Below are 27,353 nucleotides of genomic sequence, written 5' to 3' on the forward strand. Positions count from 1 at the left end.
CTATGATCTGATGTGCTTTTGGAAACTCCATCTAATTTCAGCAATAGTAGCCCATTGCTTATTTTAAATGCTCAGTGCTAGGTAAATATGGAAAAGAAATCAATAGCTTTTCTCTTTGTATAATATTTACAAAGTTAGCCAGCAGGTTCTATTTTAGTCATTCTGTTATTAAAGGGGAGAGCAGACTGTATTGCAAGCAATTAACCAATACCACTCAAATTTTACTTTTGTTTCATTAATACAGAATTATGTATTTTGAAGGTGTGATTAAATAATTTACCAAAAAAATCAGTTGTGTTTTTTTCTTCCTGCCATAAGAGACTAAGATAACGATAGGTGTTCTCCCTTTTTAACCACATGAAGGTATTTCCACATTAGATTTCAAATCTGAGAACTTGATAATGGGTATTTTGAGTTACAGAGCCCACCCAAAAAAGTAATGTTCTATTCCTTGTAGACAAATACCTAAGGTCTATTTGGATGACAAAGTCAATGACAGAACATTTAAGAGTCATGACTTTGAAAACAACAAAGAGCATCATGGGCCATGCTACACACTGAAATGCAAGAGCCATTCTTTTCAAAGAACTAGGAAGACTTGGGATAAAACAACATCAGTAGGAAATACAGAAATGATTAATTTGCTTTAAAGGTTATATTCCATTTTGACATTTCAGTGTTGTAAAGTGAAATATTTATAAATTACAAGGGTACAATATTTAAAGCACAGTTAATGTCTTAGAAGCAAGGTACTTTATTTCTAAATTTTTACATATTTGTTAGAAAGACACGCTGCTATACATGTATTTTTTAACTGGTTTGTTGCTTCATTCAGCATTATATTTTCTTGGTTATTTTTCTGGTAGAAAAGAAAATGCTTAAAGGTACAGGTGGCTTCCTTTTTCTCTTCCTTTTAATCTCCCAATGTCAAGTTATTACTAAAATTTAAAACCACTCTATTTGTAGTTCCTACTTCGAAAACTTATTGGAGCAGCTTTTGCCTGTATGCTCCTAGCTAAACTGAAGGAAGGCCTGATGACCAGTAAGCATAAGGAGAAACAATGAAGAAATTTAAAAACATTTACTTAAAGACTATTACTAAAACATGTTAACATAAGGATATAAATAACAGATCAGATCACTGGAAAATAAGTATACATAGCTCTTATTTTCTCATTTTATACCATTTAACTTTTATATGGTGCTATTGGACCAAGATACTAAATGTTATTTATGTATGACTACCTAATGTTGTTTCCTTTTTCAAAGGACAAAATCATTTATAGTTCTAATATGCTACAATGAGATAATGACTATATTCCTTTATCAGAAAATGTGTCAAATAGCTGAGGTGGACAGTCTGAAGTAGAATAATAGGTTAATAATAATTTCCAAGAATTAACATGAAAACTTGTCTTAAAACGTAAATGTGATAGCAAGGGGAGAGATGACAGGTGTAGGTGATGGGGAGGAAGGCAGCAAATCACACTGCCACGTGTGTGCCTATGCAACAATCTTGCATGTTCTTCACATGCACCCCAAAACCTAAAATGCAATAAAACAAATGGGAAAAAAAACATAAATGTAAATTAAAAACAGTAAAATGCATATTCCCCTTTTTCTCTTCGGCAGTCATTCCTTTGTACTCTAGATGCTAAATGTTGCAGCACTGTCTGCCAGTGAAACATTCCATTCTTACAGCAAATCATTGGTCCATAAAGAGACACTGTAGTGATTCTAATGCTTCTATAAAATATTTACTTATTGGCACTCTCATCAGAACAAAATTAACTTAATCTTACATGCTGCAACAATGTAAATCTAATTATTTTACATTTCTGGACATGGGGTATTAGAATTATGATTGCTATATGATGTATTTTCTTTCTTTCATTTTTTTTGGCAGCATAGAGTAATTTACTGCAAAAGAAAAGAAATATTCTGAAAGTTAGGTGCAGAATAGACAGTACAACCTGAGAGAAAGAATTCAGGGTGGGCTGCTTGTAAGGATGAGCCAACAAAGACCAGCTCTAGGGATACTCCCTTAATGGGAGTCTTACATGATTATTCATAAGGAGATGGAGACAGGTGTAACTAGTAAGCATGTTCTGGGTGGTCCCCAGGGTGCACATGCACAGTAGCAGTACATATTTATTCATGTGTTACATGTGTCATTAGAATCTTAAATCCCCACCCAAGGTGTGATCAAAGTGCTCATGCTCTCTAGAAGGGAAAGTCCCTTCTGAAGATAGCTTTGCTTGAATGAGCTCAATTACAATGTGAATGATGAGGCTTATTGTGTTGACTGCATGGTCACCATGGTTGCTGTGTCCTGAGGACAAGGTTACTTCCTTGACTACCTATCCTGCCTCAAAATCAGGTTGAAAGAAAAAAACATGCTTCAAACTTTGATCACAGGAGTATTTACTCAATTGTCAAAAACTATAAGTTACTTAAAAAAAGCTTTCTTGACTCTGAAAAACAAACAAACAAAACAAAACATAACAAAACCCCTGTTTTTAAGACAGGGTCTCACTCTATCACCCAGGCTGGAGTGCAGTGGCATGATCTCAGCTGGCTCACAACAACCTCTGCCTCCCGGGTTCAAACAATTCTCATGCCTCAGCCTCCCAAGTAGCTGGGACTATAGGCGCATGCCACCAAGCCCAGCTAATTTTTTGTATTTTTAGTAGAGAGGGGGTTTCATTGTGTTGGCCAGACTGGTCTCGAACTCCTGACATCAGGTAAGCCATCTGCCTTGCCCTTCCAAAGTGCTAAGATTACTGATGTGAGCCAAGGATCAGCAACATTTTAAGCAAAAAGTTACAAAAAGATTATTTCTGTCTTCTATTAGTACAGGTCATGCAATTAATTCCTGTTCTACTAGATATTGGGACAGTAATCTTTGTGGATGCATCATCTCTCTGTGAGAGTCCTGTCAATTTTTCCTCTATTCTAATGACACAATTTTAAAAGATATCGGGACCTGCATTCACGTGCATCCTTCCTCCTCCCATAATCTTGTGACCTCTCATTAGCATATGATGTTTTTTCTAAAGCATCAGATAATTAGCAATTTGAAGAATGATTAAATAATTACCTATCACAAGCCACGGTAAATATGACAAGTTTAATACTGACACAAAGCCTTCATTAAATTATGTTGAGATAAATATATTTTATGTTTACAGTCTTGAAATCCCTAAGCTCAAAATAACAGTGATCTCTATTGCTTTTTGTTTCTTGTTCATTGATTGATTATCCCTTAGCCTAGAACACAACCTTGGAATACTACATTTAAATAGTTCAGGGAAATGTGTGTGTGTGTTTATATGTATACATATACATTCTACTGGAAATATATATATGTTTTCTACTAGAAATATATAAATATATATATTCTACGGGAAATATGTATAATATATATATTATATATATGTATATATATTATAAATATATTATGAATATATTTTTTCCACTGGAAAAAATATATATTTTCTTATACTAGAGAATATTTCCAGTGAATAAAATATATCTTCTTCATAAACCTAAACCACATGAAATAGCTCCCTTAAAATTAAAATAAATAACAAAGATTTTTTGGAAAGTGCCTGAACATGGCCCTTATTTCATATAAACTGCAGAAACATTTAGTTCTTTAGATGACAATACTATGCACTATTGATTAAAAGACGGAAAATTAAGTTAAATCTGTGAAAGGAAATATTTTATCCAGTCCTGTGGAAGTTAAAGCCTATGGACTTATATTAAAATAAAAACATTTTTAATAAATATCATTTTAAGAGGTTAACTTTTTCTTTCAGTTCTCAATTCTATACATCCAGTGCCATGAGAATGGATGTATAAATATATGGCTAATTAGATGATTTTCCAAATGGATAATCAATGAAATCTGAGCTTGTTGTTGGTGTGCAGTTGAATGAGCATTTATAGGTTCGGCTACTGACATAAGTGAGCTGACTGAAATGATCAGTAGAGGATTTTCTGAATACAATACCATTGTGGTTGTTTTCAATAGATGATTTATATCAGTTTAATATGTGTCACAATGAATAAATTTATGGACATTTATTCATGTCAAAAGGAAAAATTAATGTTGTGATGTCAACTCCTTGATATAGTATTGCAAAACTCTTTACAATGGGCATTAATTAGTACTTTAAGCAATGGTTTCAGCTTACAGTTTAAGGAAGCCAATGAGTAAGCCATACAAGTAGACCCTATACCTGGAGATAGCTCTTTGATTAGGACTGAATTTTGCCAGAAAAAAACAATGGAGATTTGCCTTGCTCCTGTCATGTTAAAAAATAACAACAACTTAATTGTACATTTTAAAATATTATAAATAAAAGATTATAATTGGATGGTTTGTAACACAAACGATAAATGTTTGAGGGAATGGATATCCCATTTCTCTTGGTGTGCTTATTACACATTGTATGCTTGTATCAAAATATCCTATATTCCCCATAAATATATACATCATGTATCCACAAAAATATAAAAAAATAAAAAGTACTACCTAACGGATCAGAAATTTAAATCTGATCCAAACTACTGAGTTATTCATGCAGTTAAAATGATTTATTAGAGAGCTAAAACAATATTTGTATTTTTGTATACATTTATATTTAATCATTAGATTGGAAAGAAAGAAAGAGGGAATGGCAAGGATAATTATCTTTAGCTTCAAATCTATTTTTACTGAACTTTTATTCCCTCAAGAGAGTTATTTATCATTATTCATAGGCTAAGCTTTTATTTGCCATTTTATAAAATTAGAAGTACTCCTTATTTTTTTAGCCAAAAATATACTGAAAAAACAGTTCCACAATCCACATTAATGATTATTATTGTCTATAGTCACCTACTATGTACCCACAAAATTTTTTAAAAATAACTCAAAAAAATTAGAAAAAGACTCATCTTACCACACCACACTCATTCAAGTTCTCTCTTAATTAAAACTCTACACATAATTCACAATACATAACAGTACCAGGAGAATAAAAGGCAATAGTGAGGTCTTATTTAGTGCAAATAAAATTGATGTTGGGTAGGTACAGTTGTGCGAAGGACATTGACCTTGGCTTCACATTCCTCATCTTTAAAATAAGAAATAAAAGAAACATAATGCCTATAGAAAAATGAGTGGTTTGAATGACAACCAAGCAACTGCATGTGAAAATATTAGTTATATGAGACTATAAAAGTATTGCTTAAATGCATATATGTATATACATATATGCCTATCAATAATGTATATTATAATATTAACCATGTTAAAAAGGTGTCAAACAAGTGTTAGAATAAATTGTGATGTCACATATCTTCTATGTCAAAATATACCCCAAATTTTCCAAATGTTTATATTATAATCATTTTAGTTGCTTATTCATTTTTCCTGGTAAGAGCTAATTTAGCATAATATAGAATCCTAAATAATTAGTAACGTGTAGAAATGTAAACAGATATACAAAAGTGTGGCTGAGTACAGTGGCTCATGCCTGTAATCCCAACACTTTGGGAGGCCAAGGCTGGAGGACCTCTTGAGGTCAGGAGTTCAAGACTAGCCTGGCCAACATGGTGAAACCCCATTTCTGCTAAAAACACAAAAATCAACTGGGCATTGCAGCAGTGCCTGTAATCCCAGCTATTCAGGAGGCTGAGGTAGGAGAATTACTTGAACCTAGGAGGTGGAGGTTGCAGTCGGCTTAGATTACACCATGTCAATTATAAAGTACACAACTGTTCAAAATAGAAAGGGCAGTGAATTGTTAAGAAATTAATATGAGGAAATATAGGAAACTAATTACTGTTAAATAGTGATCTGGTTTTAAACTGTTTCAATAATACTCAATGCTCTATTAAGTCAGAACTTTCCCATGTTAAACTTTCCCATGGCATATAGGAGTATTCAGTGTTACATTTTTGGCAGAAGTCTTTCAACAGTAAGAATATAATTTCTTATAATCATGTTAATTTGCATATTTTAAAATGTGGATTCTGGAAGGATAACACGAATGATTTGAATTTTTTTCTGAAAATCTTTTCCTTCCGCATAAAAAGTTTTGTTTTGAAATTAATCTTTAGACATTTATTATAGTGAATGGCAATGTTCACTACTGAATACTAAATTGCTGAGTTTAACTTAAAAACTTTGTGGTTTTTACTCACTGACATTTGTATACCTGTGTACATTTGTTTTAATTGATTTTTAAAATCATATCTTCCCATTTACTAATGACTATAAATTATTTTACTGCCATTTATTTTGAAAAATATTTCAAAATAACTTTGTATTTTAATTTTAAAACAGTTGGATGTTAAAATGCAATATTTTAATCAAGAAGAAATATCATGAGAAAAACATATTAGTAATGAAGAAGGTGACTTCTATTATTTACAAAGCCAATCTTAGTGACTATTTTTTTCTGACATACATAAATGCCACCATTATAAAAGTTTTAAAGTTAGTTTTAACAGACTGCTTTCTTATATTGCTTTTCAAAGAGAATAATGAAAAATAACCCCTAATAAATATTATTATTCAAATCACATTTGGCCATCAGAGCCATTATTTCATAAATCATTATACTCCGGAAGAACTGACAGAAATACAATTTCTCAATTTAGGTTATGGAAATTACTTTCAGAAATAGACATTAAAGGGTTCCAAAAATTTTAAAAATAGCTATCAAAACAGCAATCAGTGAAGCAAAGCATATTCTTGTAAAAATCAGCTCATGAATGCCATCTGCTTTGCAATAGGATGCTGGCTTAAATACTAGAACAAAAAGATTTTAATAAGGAGTTTGCCTATTACTAAAAACTTTCTAAAATTGTTAAACAAGTCTAAGGAGATGAAACAGCAACAATTAATAGCCTATGTAATTTTAAAACCATACAGAGGTGATAACATTTTACTTGCAGCTATTTTTTTAGCACAAAACGTAGTGTGTATTATTATTGCCAAAATGTGATATTTCTGAAATATACAAACTATTTTTTGATTTAAAAAAATCACTAAGAAAAATTTTATACTTTCAGAGAGATAAATCTTGAAATGAATTAGGTACCTTCTAGCTCTAAACAAATTCTTAGAATTTTCATTGCTTTGCAATAAATAGTGTCACTTTTCTCTTTGACTTTGTAGAAAGCATGCTACATAACCTTCCTGAATGAAGTTATTGATCATCTGGGGGAGGATGTAAATCAGTCTCATTGTGCAGAAGAAAGAGAAAGGGTATAAGGAAGGCATTTTGGAGCTCTGGTTTATGTAATCCTCATAGACATGGTGCCAGAGATAATCCATAGACACACAAAAATACTATATAGAAATAAATTGAGAAAGTATAGTGTGGTTTATGTAGGAAATGGAAGAACACAGAGGAGATAACAGAAGTAAAAACTGTAAAAGAATAGTGGGGAGATGAATATGCTTTTGTTAGCTTTTGCTTTTGTTTTTATTTTTTGTTTCATGTGGGAGTGAGAGATTTATGAATAATGCAAACTGAAAACAATTTGCTGGAAAAAGAGGTCCATTCACTCATTAATTAATCAAGTTAAATTATTATTACAGAGAACCTAATATGAATCAAGTATCTTTCTGCACACTGGGTATATAGCAGTAAGGATATTAAACAAAAATTCTTATCCATAAATTTTGGTGGGAGAGGAAGGACAATAAATAAAATAACAACAACAAAAAACAGATATAGTATCTTACATGATGATACATAGTATGAAGAATAATAAAGAAGGCCATAGAGATAGAGTACTAATTTAAAACTGGTCAGTCAAGGAAGGCCTCATGACTCAGAAAAATAAATTAAAAAATGGCTACCAAGAATGGGAACTGGACATTTTCAGAGAAGCAACATTACATACTCCAAAATGAAAGGTACAGTTACCAAAACATTTGAGAATTATTTCTACCTACCCATAAAGTAAAGCTTTTTAATGATAGCTGGTGACTTTTTAATGAGGAAATACAGCTATTTGCCAAATGTCAGTCTTAGAGAATCTGCATTACAGGATATCTGCAATTGCCAGACTTGCTGATGAGAAGATTATAAACGTTACTTCATTTAATCATTACAAATAAACCTTTGATCATTCTGATTCTACCCATTTTTAACTATCTGCCTTACATAAAATATTCTAATTGAAGAAGAGTACTACTGGCAAATTAATAAAATCCCTGTCCACATGCTACCTTTCATTAAAATGTACATTTCTTCCTGTGATTCTGCTAACATGATGAAAATACAGCATCACTAAGTCATACCTATGTACCAAGCTTAAACTCAGAAGAAATGAATTCTGACTGTGTTTGTATCTCTTGGGATTTTTTTTTTTTTTTTCCTGTGGAGTAAAGTGAAAGACTTAAGGAAACAAGTGGTAATTTTTTGCCATCTTTACTCAGAGTTAAACAATTAACTCTGTAAGAGTAAGTAGGTTACAAGATAAAACTGTCTAGTTACATGAATGTCAACAAATAAAGTTTTATACCAGACTGTTAGGGTCTTGAAAAATATCCCAAACAAACAAAATATCGTCCATATTTGCCTTTGAGCAAACAAAAAGTACAAAATAGGGCTTTGATATATTTTATAGATCGAATTTTATCTCCTCCAAAAAAACGATAGATTGGAGTCTTAACCCTTGATACCTCACAATTGTGAACCTATTTGAACATAGGGTTGTTACAGAGGTAATCAAGTTAAAATGAGGTCATTAGTGCAGGCCTTAATCAATATGGTGGTATCCTTACAAAAGGGAAATGGGAACAGAGATAGACACATATAGAAGGAATAAATTTCTGTTCTTTAAGCACCCCGTTTGTGGTACTGTGTCATGAGAGGGCTAGCAAACTGATATAATACATGGGCAAGAAGAACAAAATGATCCTAGTGGTAGGAAGTCAAGCATGAACCCTGCCTCTCTTACTCATCCGTATCTTTACAGTTTATCACCATGTCTGGAAAAGAGCAATGAATAAGGTAATGAGTGAAAACAAGCAAGAATTGAATTTTAAAAATGAATAAACGTAATTGATGGATATTTAAACTGGAATTTTAAAAACGGCAGAGGAAAGGCCAAGATTAAAAAAAATCAAGCCATGGCACTGAATTAGGAAGAAATAATTAGGAAACATGTAATAAGTCTCAGAAGAAACTAATAAAAGGATAAGAACTACAAAGTGTGGAATCAGGGCCCAGGTACAATAAAGAGCCATCATAAAATCACTAGACTGCTCTGGGACTTGTTGTTTTATCTGGAAGGTGGCTGGACTCGCTAATAGCTAAACACCATTCAACTTGTATTTAGTGTTTCAGATGCCTATATAAAAATAAAGAAAGTGAAAGTGATACTTTAAACAAAGGATATTTTAACTTAGATTATCCACCAGGTTTGCTAGGATTTCATTGTCCAAGTATGGCAATGAAAAGATAAGCAGCCATAGTCTTTTCAAGATAAATCTTATCCCATTGCTTCCATGATTATAATCTTCCCTTTCATAACTTTATTCAATAAATGTTGAGCACCTACTTCATGCCAGGCACTATTCAGGCATTTAGGACTATAGCAGCAAGAAAAGCAAAATTCCAGCTCTTATAGAGCTTCTATTCTACTGGAGAAGAAAGATAATACTTGGCAGGGCATGGTGGCTCACATCTGTAATCCCAGAACTTTGGGGGGCCAAGAAAGGTGGATCACGAGGTCAGGAGTTTGAGGCCAGCCTGGCAACATGGTGAAACCCTGTCTCTACTAAAAATACAAAAGACTAGCCGGACTTGGTGGCACGTGCCTATAATCCCAGCTACTAGGGAGGCTGAGATAGGAGAATCGCTTGAATTCAGGAGGCGGAGGTTGCAGTGAGCCGAGATCATGGCATTGCACTCCAGCCTGGGCAACCTGGGCAACAGGGCAAGACTCCATCTCAAAAAAAAAAAAAAAAAAAGAAAGATATTAAATATATAATATATTAAATAATATATGCAAATTTAGAAGAAGAAATAGAGATTTGTAGTAAGAAGTAGACTTCTTTAGAGAACAAAATAAGAGTCTCTCCTGGTAAAATTTTAGCAGAAATCTGTACCTAGGAGTGAGCATACACATATGTGGGGAGAGAGAGAGATCCAGATGTGTGCCCTGGGTGGGGGTGAGTTTGGCTCATCCAAAGAACAGCTTGGCCTGTGGTTTGAGCACAGTGAAGAGGGGAGAAAGTTTGGAGAGTGACCAATGAGGTCACGAAACAATCAGAGATCAGATCATATGCAGCTTTAAGAAATTTCTAATATATTTTGAATTTGATGAGATCCTAATAGCTTTTAAACTGTGTTTCAGGTAACAGAATCTGACGTGCATTAGAAAATCACTCTAGTTGCTGTTTAGAGAACTGATGGTAGTAAAGGCAAATGTAGAAGGAGCCCAAGGGCAACACACATTGTAAATAAAAGATGATGGTGGCTCTGGTCTATGATCCTCATAGCCACAGGAAGTAAGTCCACAATTTGTGATGCAGCAGATTAGATCCCTAGTGACCTGGCCCTCACTCACCTTTCTGGTTGCATTTACAGTAAACCCCTTTCTCCTCCCCTTTGCTTTATGTCTGTTTATAAATCTGAAACTTTGCCCATTTATTCCCTCTAGTTAGAATGACATCCATTTATCTCTTTATAGTCCAGCACAGGTCTCAATCTTCACAACTCAGACCTCTTCTTTACAACCTCTCCTGACACTTTCAGAAGAAAGATTGATTCAGAATCTGATAGAATATAAAACTCATCTTTTACACTATATTATATGTGTCACCGTGTTGTTTCAGTGACTACTGAGTAGTGTAAGTTTTTTCAGTCTTACTGGTTTGTGAAAATTAATAACCTGTAAATTACTGAGCTAGCCTTCTTAAATTCACATCATTATGAATATCCCTAAGAAAATTATTTTTTAATATAGTTAATACTTAGTAACTCACACTTATAATTAAGAAATTTATTTATTTAGTCTAAAATAGACTCAAAGTATATTTAGACATTTGCCTAGAAATTATAAAATTTACATCTTAGGCTCATAGTCTCTAGAGTGTTAAAAACATTGCCTGTATGTATAAAATGGTCTACCTGTGCATGTAATAAGACAATACCTTTGAGTTTGTATACGATTCTATATTAAAGTGTTCATTTAACTTGACCAACTGGAAAAAGAAACCACTGAATTGTGTTTTGAGACTCAAAACACCTAGGATTTTTCAGATTCTGGGTATTATCTGTTAATTCTACTCAACTTGCTTTATGATTAGCTTATCAATATTGTTGACATCATCAGTAATACAACCTATACAACCCATTGTATCAACTTCCGAATGGATACATTTCCAAATCCAAAGTGAATACTTTGTGAAGAAAAAATATTGATAACTTGAGACTCTTTGTTAACTGAGTGCATTTGAATTAAGGATACAGGGATATATATTATGTAAATAGTCCATATTCCACCTAGAAAGCATGTTCCTTCTAATGACAGAAGCCTTCCCTATTACTTTGAAAATACTTCCAAAAATCATATTTCAAAGTTGTTCACATAACTCTTTAAGTGAATTTCTAGGCAAAACCTATAAAAATAAATACCTATATATTATAACTAACTTAAAAATCACTTTTCAACAATATAAATAGATTAAATTCTAGGAACAACACTATGCATAAAATAATACTCTGTAAACTGGACGAAATCTCAATGCACCAGAGGTTTCCTGATTCTATAGTAATTATCTCTCTCCCTGACATGAAGACAGTTTTATTTTTAGGTTATACTACTTGAGAAAAAAACGTAATAATGCAATTCCACTAGAAAACATAAATACATTTGTAATTTATTAATATGACTACTGATGTTTACATACCTGCAAGTAGACTTACAGTCATACGTTAGGACATATTTTTCAGCCGACAGCCAGTGTTTAACACTTACGAGTCAGTGGAAATGTAACACTATCTTAAAAAAAACCTACTTAGAAGCTTCAGGGCTCAAAACCTAGAGCTCAGGTAATCATGCATTAGGGGAACTTCTAATTTGAACAGAAGTCTTGTTCTAAATTGAGCTGTTTTATCTATCAATCACTTTCTGAACTGTTATGTATATTAGATTTTTCTTAAGTAGGCTATATCTGCTTTTATGGCTGATTATCAACATTTCTTATTCTCAGTTATACAGATCCTCACAGATACATCTATATATATTCCTTTCCCTTTGACGCATACATATATATTTAAAAATAATTTATATTATTCAAATGAAAAATTACTTCTGCTTCTGTAAGCACTAGGACTAAGGGTTACCTGAGTTTAGATTAATAAAGTTGCCAGAAACAAAATAAGCATGAATAAACTATGATGATTATATTACGTTTTATCTGCTTGTCTCAGAAATGTTCTCTTTTGACCGGTAAATATTCCAAGGCTTTTAAAGAAACCATTCTGCTTAAGGAAGATGAGACTGACCAGATGATCTCTAAGAACCTTCCCACTAAATACCCATGGTCTAAATTTATAGTCACCTTTTGCATTATCTGTTTAACATTTCCTATCATGATTGAAAATGAATATTAATTATGTTTACTTAAATCACAGCTACAATTGATATTTGGGATATTTTGATATAAGAATAAGACTTTCAATTTCATTGTCTTAAAATAATAAACTCATTTTGTTTCACATGTTTTTTCTTTCTTTGGTATTTTTAAGTGAATGTACGGTTTTCTATACACACACGTACACACACACACACACACACACACACACAGTGCAAATTTCTAAGGCAATAACCTTCACCCTAATTTAGTATTAGGTTTTTGAGGTACCAGGAGCTTGATTGCCTCCTAAATGTCTGAAAACGCATAATTAAAAACTCATCCATTGCCTTCCAACTGAAAAGAATCACTCTTACCGTATAGCCCTCGGTATACTGAAAAGGAGCCCTGGAACTTTCGTCTGCTGTTGGACTCAGAGGCTTGGGGTCAGACATAGAACGCTGCATCATCTTGGCTGTCTTAGGACTTGCTGGGGGAACTTTAGCCATATCTGGATGCAGTACTTTCTGTGGACTTATATCATCAGGGAGGGGTTTTTCATAAGGTACAAAGGCTGATTCTAAGGCTTTGCCTGGTGAAAGTGGTGAGATGGGTGAATAAAGGACTTTGGGGGATTTGGGTGGGGAAGGAGCCAGCTGTACTGTGGAATCTGCTCGGAGGTGAGATGAATAACCAATCTCTAAAGGTGTTGGGCGTTTCTTGTCTTTGGGTGGAGATGTGGCACTCAGATATTGAGGACTTTGTGTGTCTGAATCTGCTTCTGTTTGACATCCTAAACTGCCCCCTTTGTAAGTCTTTTCAGGTGCTGAAATGTGTTTAATTATTTCTACCTTGGCATCCACTCGTGCCCGTATGGAGGGTGTTCTTATGGTTCCAACTGGTTCAGTTTGCACAGATATCTCTGCTACCGTTTGAACTGCTATGCTGGAGACTTTGGAAAGGGGTTTGGTCTTGTCAGCCTCTGCCATGCTGTCACCATATTTCCCTACACGAGCTTTCCTCCTTGATCTAGTAGGCATATCCCACTCATCCTGATCTTCATCATCAGTTTGGACGCTTGTATCCACACTCTTTTTAGTTCTCCTTCTCCTACTCACATAGCTCCGATCTGTGGCATCTTCGTCGTCCGTTTGTACACCACTGTCCACTATCTTTTTAAAACTTCGGGGATCATCTGCCATATTTTCTCCCATCTCATCATATGGTCCTCGGACTTTGGCTCCAGAACTTCTCTTTTTGGGTTGTTTTTCCTCTTTCACAACAACATCTGTTAGAGGTATTTCTGAAACAGTGCTCAGGATACCAGGTGGGGCAATGTACTGGGTGACACCATCAGACTGAACAGTGTACCATCCTTGGCTCTGTGGTATTTCAATTGCCACAACAGCTGAGGCTGTGGTGGTTGCATCTTCAGTTGCCCAAAACTGACTGCCTTCTGGGGCAGCATACTGACCTTCCAAAATTGCCTGCTCTGTAGTGGTTTGTGGAGAAGCAGTTCCAGAAGGGTCATAGGTATACTGGTAGATCTGGCGAATCTTTTGCTCCTCCAGCTGCTGGTGAAGTTGTTGTTGCAGCTGTTGGATCTGCTCAAGCTGTAACTGTTGCTGAGCTAACGTCTCCTGCCTCATCATGAACTGGGCTTGCCGCTCTTCTTCTTGCTGATAGAGAAGGTGTTGCTTCATAGACTGCAGCTCCTCCAGCTTTTTCTGAACCATGATCTTCTCTTGTTCTCGGAATCTTTGAATTTCCTGACGTTCCCACTCCAATTCCTCAGCAAAGCGCTGTTGCTTAATTTTCTCCAGTTCCAGGAGCTCACGCTCCAAGTCTAACTGCTGCTGTTGTTTATCTTCTTCAGGAACAATTAAAAGAGCACTTTCATCTCCCACCACTTCAGGAAACACTTCGGATGCTGTGGTTAAAGTGGGAACAGAGTTGATTGTCTCAGCAGTAAGAGATTCCATAGTAATAGTTTGCAAACTGGCACTGATATCAATACTAGTTACTGCAATGTCTGTTTCTGATGCACCTGTCGTTATAAAATATGATCTAGGCATTGGCTGGCTATGGTGAAGGGCAGATAATGAAGTCACGGCATCAGTTGTATGAATACCAGACAAATCCCTCACTGTGGTGCTGAAAATGGAGCCAGGTTGTGTGGTTATAGCAAACGTAGAAGGTGTCGGAGTTGCTACTGAAGAATAGACAACACCATCAGATGACCTCAAAACACTCCCCACACAATACTGGGGTCCTGGCGGTGGTGTCATCCTTGCTGTGGAATACTGTGGGGTACTAATCCCAACTCCTGAAATGACTTGTCGTGTTTCTGGATATGGACCTGTAGTCTTGCTTGAATAATCCATTACCTCACCTGAAATACAGGGCAGAGTTATAGTCCAGTTCCCAGAATGAATGATGCTTTTTTGAGTCTGAAAGCCCTCTCATCTTGATGAACATAATGAATGAGACTGCATGCAAATCCACAGGTTAACCTAATTAAACGCAGAATAAAAGCAATGTTGGACATGCAGGCGCATGCAGGTGATTTTGAGCAGAACAAATTTAAAAAAATCAAGGAACAAAAGCGCACATGTACTCCAAAATATGCTGCTAAAACATCCAAAGAAAGAAGAAAAGGAACGAAACTGGAAAAGGAGCCACATTTTATCCTGAAATGAGATGAGGAACACCATAATGATATTCCAAGGAAAGGTCTGCCGCCACATCATACTGACCTGTCGTAATTCTCCCTGAAGTCAGATCTACTGCTGTATCAGTTCCTTCAGTATAATCAAAAGCATTCTTACTTTTATAGAAAAAATGTCCAGCTTCTGCTAAATTTGTGTCAGACATGGAAGGCTTCATTCCCCCAATCCCTCTGTAACCATATGGCCCTGATCGATCATACTGATAGTGGTCATCCCTGTAACCAAAACGATCCTCAGGAAGAGTAGTTGCAGGCTGCTGTGCTGTGCAGCTCCTTCCAAATGGTAATTTATAAACCACATCACAGCACACAGCTCTTCTTCCTGCAGTCAAATCAACAGGTTTTTCGTCATCTTCGATTATTTTGGTCATCACACTTGAAGTAGATTCGTCCACTGTTACAACTGTTCTATGAGATTTAGTTGTGCTGAGATCCACTACTTCCCCATCAGTGATCCCCTGAGATATGGTGCTATCAGCCCATCCATTTGTGACACCAACAGGAGGCACAGTGACAGGTTTTGTAATAGCTGATGTCATTGTATGTGCTGGAGTACCTAGAGATAAGTTCATTGGCGCTTCTTCCCTAGCTGTAGGAAAGACCTGATCACTTGGTATCCTATATGGGGGCTCAGCATGTTTTGATGTTGTCAGTTGGAGTGGTGTTGCCATTACATGTTGTACACCCACTAGGCTTTCTGTGCCTGGAGTGTAACTTGCACTAGCTGTGCATGTGACAAAGGTCACTGTCTCAGTGGCCAGAGATACAGGAGTCACTATTGATGATGTTGCACTAAGATTTATAATAGAGGGTTGGACAGCACTAATTTGTTTCCCATAAAGTTCGTTTGTTGTAATCTGTCTTTTCACATCCATTGCAGAAGCAGAAAGATCTATACATTTTTCAGTTGTTTTAACTTCTACTTTTGGTACTGTACGCAAATCAATTACATCACCAACAAGTTGCAGTTTTCCATCTTCTTTATACTGAGGCTTCTCTAAATGTAGGTTATCTAGAGCAAGAGGCTCTGGAGGAATTGTTATGGAAATGCTGCTGAGATCAACACTAGGAGCTGTACTTCTGGTTGCTGAAACCTCAGTCTTGGAAACTTCGGTTGTGAGGAACTGTGCAACTGACGTGGGGGCTGCTTGAAATGAAGAGGGTGCTGTGACCGGGGTAGCAGAAAATGTCTGCAAAGCTCCAGAGATGTACAGGGTCTGTTCTGAAGAACTTGGAATTTCTACAGCTGTCACAGGAGGAACTACAGAAAACAACGGTTCAACAGAAACCAGATCTTTGGAGGGTGATCCCAAGGGCCAACTGGTAATTACTTGACTAGTTGAAGAATCTGTTGGAGTCCCAGGTTCGGATGGCAATGTAATAACTACATACGTTTCCGTGAGGGATTTGGTAAATCTTGGTGAGGACTTGTTGGAGTGTGGGGAAAGTGGGGAGGTAGGGGAAGGCAATTTATAATCTGCTGAGGTCACTAAATTTAAGGTCATACTTGAAGTTAAAGATAGACCTGTTGGTTTGGGAAGTATATCTGTTGGTTTTTGTGTAGTTGTTGGAAGCTGAGGGATCACTGGCTTGGGGGCGATTGGAGGTTTGCTTGGCTCAGGCCTATGGGTAAATACAAGTCCAGATGGAATTGAAGATGGCTTAGGAGGAACAGGAGGAGGTGCAGTGGTACCTATCCTAGTTACAGGTAATCCATTACTTCTCAGAATAGCTGTAGTCTCTATAGTAGTAACAGCATCAAACAGAGGTGTAGCTGTAGTCACTGGAGCTGTTACTGTTAACTTTTTTTTAGGATGAATAGTTGGTTTAGGTGAAGTTGGTGGAGGAAGTGGTGGGGGAGGAGGAGGTGGTGGTGGAGGAGGAGGAGGAGGCGGAGGGGGAGGAGGTGGAGGAGGTTGAGCTGATATGTCCAAAGAAGAACTTCTCAGGAATGGGCGAGGTTTAGTTGGAAGAGAGGGAACAGAAGGACTGCCAGGTGGTAACTGAGATGCAGGTTTTTCCTGACCAAAGGCTTCTCCAGATGTAAAGTATGTTGTTGAAAGCTGCTCTTTCATTGGAAGGTCTATTACAGAGGAAGGTGGTTGATCAAACACAGTTTTGGATAAGCTAGTTTTTGTTAGTTCAACCTCCAACTCCTTTTTATCTCTGTAAGCTTCCAAAACTTCCAGAATGATTCCATTCCCAGTTTCCTTCTTGGCTTTCTTCATTGGGTCCTTTTCTGATACAGGTAAGTCCGTAGAAATAGTGTCAGCAAATGGCCCCTCAGGTTTAGGTCCTACAGATTCTATGACAGAAGGTACCATATCAGATAAAGAAATAACAACATGATCAGCACCAGCTCTACCTTCTGGTGTGGTAGTCCGATCTAAAGACACACTTATTTCTTCTGGATAGTCTATAATGCTGCCTGGAAAATAAGTTGATGAAGAAATTTCCTCAGAATCTTCAAATTTAGTTATTATGTCCACTGGCTCTGTATAAACTGTGGTTATGCTATCCAGGGTAGTAACAGGTGAGGAGCTATCAGTGGTACAGACGGAAGAAACAGATGATGTGAGAGAAGGTGTGTCAGAGGGTGGGACAGATGTAGCACTCTCTGAAGGCTCCGAATAGGTCAAAATCAGTGATTCATGGGCAATTATCTCTTGAATTTCTCTTGTGTAATTGGTTACATATTCATCCTCAATTTCTTCTGTTGAAAAATGTTGGGTTATTTTAACATCTGGGATAGAGAGTGTTGCACTGCTGGTTGAATCTGTAAGAGATGCTCCTGATAGAACACTTGATGTCAAAGACGCATCGGGCATTCTATCAAAGTCCAAGGTGGACTCTGTCATATCCTCACCGATGGGGGGTTGGGTTGGGCTGGATCCAGGTGTTAGCTGCATCTGTTGCCTCTTCATAAGTTCTTCATAGGCAGCATCAGCATCTAGTAGTTTTTTTTCTTCTGCTGTAGAAGTTACCACAGTACCCAGATCCACTATCTCATGGCTTTCTGGGATGATAAAAGAGCTTGATACAATATCTTCTTGAGGCACAACAGAATGTAAGCTTTCTAACTCATAAAATTCTTTTTGGAGGTCTGTAATTTTCTGCATCGGATCTTCATAAAGCTGTTCTGAAAGTCTTATCTTTTGCTCTCTTCCTCTCTGCTGCATAAATCCATTTTCTTCTTCTTGCCTTGTTAGCAGACTGCCATCTACTGATCCATTGTACGTGTCTTCTACTAAAGATTCATAAATATAATCCTCTATTAGCATCCCACCGTACAAAGGCTCCTTTTCAAACACTTCATCTCGTTCATTCGCAGCTGGAAAAGCTTTATATTTGTGTGTTTTATGCATCATTTCTTCATATATCTCCTCAGCACTTTTTAACGCCTTTTGGCTACCTTCTTTCTGCATAATAGATTGCTCATCTGTTGGTGAGTATAATGACACAGCTGTGGGCAATTTATAAACTTTTTGTACTTCTATTATTTTTTCTGGGCTTATTTCAAAACCTTCTGGGTCTGATTCTATGCTAGGTGAATATTCAGAACAAGAAGATCTATGGAGCTCCTCCATTTCTGCGGCCTGACGTAACTCTTCTGTTGGAGATGCATCTTCAATAGGAGAGAGATTACTAGGTGGTGTCTTTGGTCTTTCCCTTCTTCTCTGAGCTCGAAGTTCATCTTTGTCTTTCTTTGATTTTTTACTAGAACTCTTTCTTTGTTGCTGTTCTATTTCCCTCTGCTTTTCTTGCTCCTTTAATAATTCTTCTTCCTCTCTCAATTCTTCTTCCTCTGAAGAATCTTCAATAGTAGGCAAAAGAGGGCCGTGTGATCTGTGCCGAGCTTTGCGTTGCTGTTTGCTCTCTCCTTTTTTGTGACTCGGGCTACTGTCACTGTCCTCATCAAGCGATGATACTGATGTAGGGGATGTACCAGGAGTAAAGCTGGACGCATGAAGACTAGAAGATCCCTCTCCCCTTGACCTATCTTCAGGTGAGTCTGTCAGGCTTTCCATTTCTAATTCTGGCTCTTCATCAAAAAACAAAGCCGTTTTTTTCTGTGATGACTCTGCAGAATATTTATCTGCTATTGTACTATTGAGCTCAATTGTTTTAAATCGGCGTAGCCCTCCTCCTCCAGCAACTACATGTTCTTCACTTTCCTGACTTTTAGTTTCTCTGTATTTAAGTTCAGGACTTTCATCATATGCTTCATCATCTTCATCATGCCATGAGTGACGTCTTCCTGCATCATCATCAATGCTTGTGCTACTTTTTCGAGTCAGTCGTCTGTGTTTCCCTGCTGCTATTTTGCCTTTTCCCTTTGTTTCTTCCTTCTTCTGGCCCTCAGTACTACTACTAATCTCTTTGAGCTGGTTCCTGATGAACTCATCATCTTCAGAACCTGACGCATCTTCATCAGCACTCATTTCTATGATTTGTTTTCGAATGAAATCCTCCTCTTCCCCCGATCCTTGGCTGTCTTCCTGTTTATACTCATCACTGCTTGATGAGCCAACACTAGTTCTTCGTTTTCTTTGTGGAACAGGTGAGTTTTCACTTTCACTACTGTCTTCAACGGAATCATAAGGCTCTCTTCTAGGAGTTACATCATCAACAAACTCAGACTTTTCTTTATGGTCCTTGCTGGAAGGAATACCTTGTTGGATATCTTTTTTAAATGTGTCTTTCCTTTCTTCTTGACTCTCTTTGATCCCCTCTTCTGAAACAGTAATTTCCAAGGTTTCAGATAACATCTGTGTTTTCTGATGGTCTTTAGGCTGTTCTGAAGAAACCTCATGCATTTGTGTTTTCTTTTCTGACTTTTCATCAACAAGTGTACTTGCTTGAGCTTCCAAAATGGATAGGACTGTACTTTCTAACTTAGCCAAATCTGAGGGGCTGGAAGGGCTGCTTTCTTGTGAAAAAGAGTCCTTTTTGAGTCCCTTGAGAATATCCTTTTCATCAGTTGGAATAAGACTTGGAATTTCACCAAGTGAGCTTGATATTCCATCAGAAGAATATCCTGTGTCACTCAGACCTTGGGGGCTTTTAGGTTGCTGAGAACTTGAGGTGTCTGATTTGTCATCTTCCTTTTCCTAAGCAGGGAGATAAAGACACAGGAAAACTTAACATGGTTAAACTAAAAACATGGCCTCTCCATTACTCCCAAATAACTATCAGGAACTAAAAAATAATTTTGGAAAATTTTTTTCAACCATATATTTAAAAACTGCATGAGAAAAAAACTGTTGATATGTGTTGATTAAGGTTAGTTTCCATTTGAACTAAATTTCATTAAATGTCAATTCTGAATGACATCTGATCTTCTTTCATAAATACTCTACCCTTTCACATTTCAATGTCATTTTCCCTCAAAAATATGATTATATTTCTCAATAAATATGCTTTAGGATAAAGTTTATAAATTGTGATGAAGATGTTTAACGTTAAATTTTATATTAATGTAATTTATACTTTTGGATTATGAGGTCTGGGAAAGTTCAAGAAAGTATCAGACAATGGGCTTTGTGCCTGGTTACAAGTTGTATGGGATGCTGGAGAATTTACTGAACAAAAAATAGCAAGTAACATGCCATAATAACATATGTGCTATGTACAATAAATACTTTTGTTATAATTCTTGTCAAATGATTCAAACAAGGCACAACTTTTAAAAGACATTTTGAAAGTTATGTATATACTTGCTATTGTTGTTAATATTATTACTCTATATTATTTGGAATGAATGTTTAGAAATTATGTACTTTGAAAATGTTATGCAATCATTGGTCTGACTCATCAGTTCAATTAAAGAGAAATATCCAGCTACTATTTTTGTAGAGTTGTTCATCACATTTCTCTTCAGCATCCCAACTCAAAAGTGTTTCACTAATATCACTTACAAATATCTTCTGACTTTGAAATCTTATTTCATCTTCAAAAGCAGCTTCCTTAAACAATAAATAGTTTTTGTGAATGGGAGCATGGGCTTTCCAGATATCTAGGACCCTTAGAGACATGCTACAGCCTTGAACTTGCCACCTTTCTTGGAGTATGATGATGCCATGACTACAATTTAAGTTCAAAAATCAGAGATGCCTTAAATAAAAATTCAACATAGAGACCTGTTGCATAAATACTTTTTTGTCCATTAAAATATATATGAACAGAATGAAACTGATTCAGTTAGTTGCCCTGTTTGAAGGAGAGTGTCACAATAGTCTCACAGCCTACAGAAAGGAGGAGTTAGGAAAACAGCTGCCTAAAAATTATAGTTTTATATAATGGATTCTGAAGGTTCTACTAATATTTTCCAGAAGAGATTAGGACCAGACATATAAAATATAACCAAGGAAATTAAGTGATATTAGACAGAAAATTAATGCACATAAATATCAAAATACCAGCCCTGCAATCTCCCTTATGTGCCTTCTCCTTGTGTTCATGCTTTTCTTCTTCGCTGAGTACTGTGTCCTACCCACTCATTCCTCCTCCCACTCACTGCCTGGTCTCCTCCCTCCACTCTCCTCACAGGATTTCATCATTATTTACCAGTGGTGGTAATGCTGCAATGATTTTTCTTCCCCAATTGATTCTCGCATATTTTGAAGTGGTAAGGCTGCAAAGTGTTTACTCTCCAGTCTTTTTTTTTCCCTTGTCCTTCCAATAACCCCCTACCATTTATTGAGCTGCAAACCAGTCATTGAGAGGCAGTGAGGAACAGAGCCCCATTTGGATCTCTTCTCATAGTGGTATATCTTGAGGCCTTCACTAGTAGTGGAGAATGTGCCAAGACATATCTAACCTGGCAAATTTGGTTTTGCTCTTTTCAAAAATGCCTTCTATACTGAAGGCAAACAAAATTTTTTGAACACTATTGAAGGTAAGAACTGAATTCTAGATGACATATAAAACTGTGCAAAGGCGAACTCCCATTCACAATTGCTACAAAGAGAATAAAATAGCTAGGAATACAACTAAGAAGGGATGTGAAGGATCTCTTCAAGGAGAACTACAAACTAACGAAATAAGAGAGGACACAAACAGATGGAAAAACATTCCATGCTCATGGTTAGAAAGAATCAGTATCGTGAAAATGGCCATACTGCCCAAAGTAATTTATAGATCCAATGCTATCCCCATCAAGCTACCATTGAACTATCACACAACTGGAAAAAATCTTCTTAAACTTCAATGGAACTTAAAAAGAGCCCACATAGCCAAGACAATCCTAAGCAAAAAAAAAAAAAACAAAGCTGGAGGCATCAAGCTGGAGGCTTCAAACTATACTACAAGGCTACAGTAATCAAAACAGCATGGTACTGGTACCAAAACAGAGATAAAGTTCAGTGGAACAGAACAGAGGCCTCAGAGGCAACACCACACATCTACAACCATCTGATCTTTGACAAAACTGACAAAAGCAATGGGGAAAGGATTCCCTATTTAATAAATGGTGTTGGGAAAACTGGCTAGCCATTTGCAGAAAGCTGAAACTGGACTCCTTCTTTATACCTTATACAAAAATTAATGCCACATGGATTAAAGACTTAAACATAAGACCTAACACCATAAAAACCCTAGAAGAAAACCTAGGCAATATCGTTCAGGACATAGGCATAGGCAAGGACTTCGTGACTAAAACACCAAAAGCAATGACAACAAAAGCCAAAATAGACAAAGGGGATCTAATTAAACTTAAGAGCTTCTGCACAGCAAAAGAAACAATCATTAGAGTGAACTGACAACCAACAGAATGGGAAAAAATTTTTGCAAGCTACCTATCTTACAAAGGGCTGATATCCAGAATTTACGAAGAACTGAAAAAAATTTACAAGAAAAAAACAACCCCATCAAAGAGTGGGCAAAGATATGAACAGACACTTTTCAAAAGAAGACATTCATCCAGTCAACAAACATATGAAAAAATGCTCATCATCACTGGTCATTAGAGAAATTCAAATCAAAACCACATTGAGATAATATCTCATGCCAGTTAGAATGGCAAACATTAAAAAATCTTGTGACAACAGATGCTGGAGAGGATGTGGAGAAATAGGAACACTTTTACACTGTTGGTAGGAGTGTAAATTATTGCAACCAGTGTGGAAGACAGAGCAGTGATTGCTCAAGGATCTAGAACTAGATCCATTTGACCCAGTAATCCCATTACTGGATATATACCCAAAGGATTATAAATCATTCTATTATAAAGACACATGCAGACGTATGTTCACTGTAGCACTGTATTTGCATTTACAACAGTGAAGACTTGGAACCAACCCAAATGCCCTCAAGGATAGACTGCATAAAGAAAATGTGGTACATATACACCATGGAATACTATGCAGCAATAAAAAAGGATGAGTTCATGTCCTTTGCAGGGACATAAATGAAGCTGGAAACCATCATTCTCAGCAAACTGACATAAGAACAGAAAACCAAACACTGCATGTTCTCACTTGCAAATGGGTGTTGAATAAAGAGAAAACATGGACACAGGGAGGGAAACTTCACACACTGGGGCCTGTTGGGGGGCAGGGAGGCTAAGGAAGGGATAGCAGGGAGTGGGGGGATTGGAGAAGGATAACATTAGGATAAATACCTAAAATAGGCAATGGGGGGATGGATGTAGCAAACCACCATGGCACGTGTATACCTATGTAACAGTCCTGCACAACCCGCACATGTACCCCGGAACTTAAAGTATAATAAAAATAAAAAATAAATACTTTTCAGAAAAAAAAAAAAGTGGTGGAAAGAAAAGATGCAGTGTTAATTTTTTGTTTAAGTTTCCCAAAGCCATTTATTTTGATGGTCTAAAATTAAACAATAAATGTAAATTTTCAGTAATTTATATAAAGTTTACATTAATGCAGATTTCTGATCTGAGTGTTTGAAACACTCCAAACAAAATTAAGCCAATAAAATTAAGTGGACCTGGAGTGAAAGATCGGGTGCTGTCACCTAAGCACTATAATATGGGAATCCTTATCACTAGAAAAACCTGATTATTTTTTATCCTTTCTGATTATGCAGCAATATGTTGGCTATATGTAACTTGAATACTAACCCTCAGATCATTTTAACCAGAAATAAAAGTACTTGCTAAAGAATGTCCCAAGTTTGGTTTCTATGGGGAGTGTATTTTAATATATCAAATAAAGATTTAAACAGTATTCTGTTTATGTATATAAGTTAAAATAAAATTCTACAGCAATGTGACTTTTAAAATATTAAACTACTAATTTAAAAATGTATATGTAAATTTCAAATTGTTATATTTCAGGATTAATTTTAATGCTATTCAACAAGCACATTTTGAAAGACGGGATTGAGGCTGGGCATGATGGCTCACATCTGTAATCCCAGCACTTTGGGAGGCCAAGGCTGATAGATCACAAGGTCAAGAGATCGAGACCATTCTGGCCAACGTGGTAAAACCCTGTGTCTACTAAAAATACAAAAATTAGCAGGGTGTGGTGGCACATGCCTGTAGTCCCAACTACTCGGGAGGCTGAGGCAGGAGAATCACTTGAACCCAGGAGGTGGGGGTTGTAGTGAGCCGAGATTGTGCCACTGCACTCCAGCCTGGTGACAGAGTGAGACTTTGTCTCAAAGAAAAAAAAAAGAAAGATAGGTATGAATGAAGTGACAAAATGATGTGGCAACAAAGAAATGAATGACACAAAAGACAATTAATGAATAAATAATACACATATATAGAGTAAAATATTATACCAAGTGTTTGATATAGCAGTAAGAGTTGCTAAGAGAGATGGATAACTACAATAATGAGAAGCCAGTATGCTAAAAGTGTCATAGGAAAAAAGTGTCACCCACTCTGCAGTGGGTGAGAGCATAGTCCTTATAATCAGAGCTGGACTATAATTCTAGTTCTTCTGCCTTCTAGCTAGGTGACCTTGGGAATGGAAATTCGGTTTCCCCATCTTTACTAAAGCTATCATAATATTAACCTTATTAATAGTTGTATAAATAAGAAAGTACTTAACACAGCAGCCAGAATATAGTAAGAGGTAAATTAAGACTATTATTTTGATTGTATATTAAAAACTAATTAAGAAACTAATCATTGCAGTGAATTCTGCATCAGGAAAACTGACTACCACTAGGGAACAGAGGGGCAGACTTATGAAGATGCGCTAGCAAAGTAGTCCAGAGGTTCAGCTGGGATTTTTCTGACAGAGTTGATATGAAGGTGCAGCATCCGTGCACATAGAAAAACTGAGAACGGGTTCAGAAAGGTGAAGGCATAAGCTATATTCAGGAATCACACAAAAGCATATTTTGCTGTTTTTCTTTAATTTCTCCCCACGGGGAATGTTAGAGGTTGCCTGAAAGTTGTGTTGGAGCCAGATTCCAGAAGGCTGAGAAAGCCAACTAAACCATTTAGACAGGAATCTCCGCTGTGGGGTGCAGATACCCTGGTAGCTATGCAAAGTGCTTCAATGGAAAGCAATGAGAAGACACTAGGATTGTAGTTGTATTTTAAAATCCAAAATAGAAGATAAATTATATTGCACTAATATTTAATCAACAGATTGACAACACTATTTTCTCACTTGTCATGTCAGTTGGTCACACGGTCTATGAGGAATCCTAGGAGAAAGCTGGAAGTTATAAGGAGGCAACCAACTACGAAGAGAAGGTTCAGTGAGGCAACCACTTCACTTACTCGCCTTTATATTGAAGCTTATTGTTCAGTTATGCAGATCTATGGTTTATACTTACAATAAATTGGTTAGTTTTAACTAAACCAGCTTTCCTATAATAGCTAAGTGGTGGAAAAAATTGCTGCAAAAATAATGTGTATAAGATAAAACTAGTAATGTAAGAAATACACACATGCCCTCATAAGAAAGCTGACACTTTTCATATTGTTGCAAGCTTTTTAACAGTTTTCATAACAAGGTAAGAACAGTGATCATCAAATTAAATCAGATCTGACTTGAAGTTTATAAAAAATGCTTACCATTATCAGGAAAGCTGTTTGAAATCTGTTTCTGCATCTATTATTGCTAATAGCAAACCTTATCCTAAACACAGAACGTGCTTTGGAGTCAAGCCAGTGGTATTATGACACCATCACAAACCGCTGTAATTTTCAGCAAATACATTTTCTAGTACTTCATAAGTTTTCACTACCTTAAATAATAATCATCTGGAATCTTCTTTTGAATTTTCTTGCTTAGTAAGAAAAATCACATATGGGAAATTTTTTTTTTTTTTTGCTATGAAAAAAATGACTAAACATGTGGAATCAATATAGTGATAAATCAAACCACATCCCTTTGTCAGAAAATACTGTTGCAAGAAACAAAGAAATAATTGTGAACAGTTTTGGGGAAAAATTATTAGAACAAATTAAGTAGCAAAAGATCTAACAGAATCCAATTATTGAGATTTCTTTACATACTCATTTTATAATATTCCCCGTTTCTCTGTAAGTAATGATAAAATACTTAAAGAATTACCATTGTGAACTCTCGAGGAAAAATGTACCATTGAAGACATATGGTTATAGTGGAGGGACATATGGAGTGGAGTGATTTAATTCAAAATGTATATATTTTAATAAAAAATATTAAAAATTGAGAAGTGATTTTTTTTTCTGATTGGAATTATACTTTTAAAGAATAAAGTTAGGGAGATGGCAGTATGTATGAAAAACATTTATTTACTACAAGTAAGCCAGAATTGGACAGAGTACCTCCGGATATTACTGATGTAGTAAACTGTATGCTAATGAGACTTTCATATTTTGAAGAACATTTATTTTGCCCTGAGACAGAGAATAACTATGACATTATTTTTGACTATGACACAGATTTTTACTGATAATTTCATGGAAAATTCATTAAAAAACTGCAGAATGTGAAGATTTGACCCTTTTTAATGAAAATAGAGGATAAGAGCTTTTCCGTAATACAATACTTATTAGATATCAAGAAAGTAAACACCAGTTGTCAGCAGTATGCTGGGTATTAGATA

At 36.0% G+C, this 27,353-nt stretch overlaps 1 protein-coding gene across 9 annotated transcripts in view; it reads right to left on the minus strand.

Moving 5' to 3' along the window:
* PCLO (piccolo presynaptic cytomatrix protein) overlaps positions 1-27,353 on the minus strand; it is a 416,914-nt gene that overhangs the window by 181,568 nt on the left and 207,993 nt on the right. For 8 of the 9 annotated variants that reach the window (XM_032276460.1, XM_032276462.1, XM_032276461.1 and 5 more), the window contains exons 5-6: positions 15,355-20,437; positions 12,976-14,990 (exon numbers count right to left, since the gene is read on the minus strand). In XM_032276460.1, the coding sequence (XP_032132351.1) occupies positions 12,976-14,990; positions 15,355-20,437 (7,098 nt within the window). The remainder of the gene's footprint in view (positions 1-12,975; positions 14,991-15,354; positions 20,438-27,353) is intronic. The other variant, XM_032276463.1, reaches the window with a different exon arrangement.

This window comes from Sapajus apella, unplaced genomic scaffold (assembly GCF_009761245.1).
Source record: "Sapajus apella isolate SASKATOON/1434 unplaced genomic scaffold, GSC_monkey_1.0 scaffold7, whole genome shotgun sequence".
In the NCBI taxonomy this organism is placed as follows: domain Eukaryota; kingdom Metazoa; phylum Chordata; class Mammalia; order Primates; family Cebidae; genus Sapajus; species Sapajus apella.